The following is a 1,197-nucleotide window of genomic DNA, read 5'->3' as shown; positions in this document are numbered from 1 at the left end:
CCTCACCTATACACATACGCAAACCTGCCCATGCAACCATCTACCTACCATTCAGGACCAACTGCAGCTCCCGCCGCAGTACCGCATGGAGTATTTCCTCACACTCGATGAGGTAGAGACTAACGTCTATCAAGAGGTGTGTGTTATATGAGGTAGAGACTAGCGTCTATCAAGAGGTGTGTGATATATGAGGTAGAGACTTGCGTCTATCAAGAGGTGTGTGTTATAAGAGGTAGAGACTAGCGTCTATCAAGAGGTGTGTATTATATGAGGTAGAGACTAACGTTTATCAAGAGGTGTGTGTTATATGAGGTAGATACTAACGTCTATCAAGAGGTGTGTGTTATATACCTACAGCAACAGTAGGAGAACGTATCACGGAGCACAGGTTAACACACTGTAAGATATAGATAATATAGTTGGGAACTTTGCTGGAATATGGTTTGTATAGATAATATAGTTGGAAACTTGGGATAAGTATTACTTTGGGATATGTTTTATATAGATAATATAGTTGAATACTTTGGGATATGTATTACTTTGGGATATGTTTTATATAGATAATATTTTTGAATACTTTGGGATATGTATTACTTTGGGATATGTTTTATGTAGATGTTATAGTTGAATACTGTATGGAATATGTATTACATTGATAATATACGTGGTGACTATGGTATGAATTGCAGCTCTTACGTAAAATGTCTGTTGCAGGGGAAGTATGACCTAGAGTTGATTACAGAAGACACCACACTGCACCCAATACATACACCTATCAAGTGTGTGTGTACGCTATCTGACTTTAGTGCCTATCTTTCTGTCTCTAACTATAGGTGTACAGCATTACTTGCACTTAGCAAGTGTGTGTGTTCATGTAACACATACCATTAGCAAGTGTGTGTGCACTACCTAACGTGAGTGCACACCCCTTGTCCTGTACAGGTAGTGGGTGATGTGCGTAAGGCGTTGGCTAAAATCTCCACAGACACCAACGGATCTGTTAGCACAGGAGAGCATCTGTCATCACTACTGCTGAGGCTGAGACAGGCGTGCGTGCATCCGCAAATGGGCGTACATGGGAGGGGGAGGTATGTGTTGTGTGTGTGTTTATTACATGTTTATGCATGTACGTTTATGTGTATTTGTTTATATTGGTATATAGATTTTAAAACGTATTTTGGGTCTTTCTTATGTTAG

At 39.8% G+C, this 1,197-nt stretch overlaps 1 protein-coding gene across 1 annotated transcript; it reads left to right on the top strand.

The window, feature by feature from the left end:
* Window positions 1–85: 85 nt before the first annotated feature.
* On the top strand, window positions 86–1,088 carry SARC_16708 (hypothetical protein; the record flags this gene model as incomplete). The annotated part of the gene is made up of 2 exons (XM_014289188.1): window positions 86–136; window positions 943–1,088. Coding segments are annotated over 2 exons (197 nt in total), but the record flags the coding sequence as incomplete, so codon positions are not given.
* Between the last annotated feature and the right edge of the window lie 109 nt (window positions 1,089–1,197).

Source organism: Sphaeroforma arctica (genome assembly GCF_001186125.1).
Source record: "Sphaeroforma arctica JP610 unplaced genomic scaffold supercont1.8690, whole genome shotgun sequence".
In the NCBI taxonomy this organism is placed as follows: domain Eukaryota; class Ichthyosporea; order Ichthyophonida; genus Sphaeroforma; species Sphaeroforma arctica.
The sequence above is the reverse complement of the archived record's forward strand: the minus strand, read 5'-3'. Positions and strand labels throughout refer to the sequence as shown.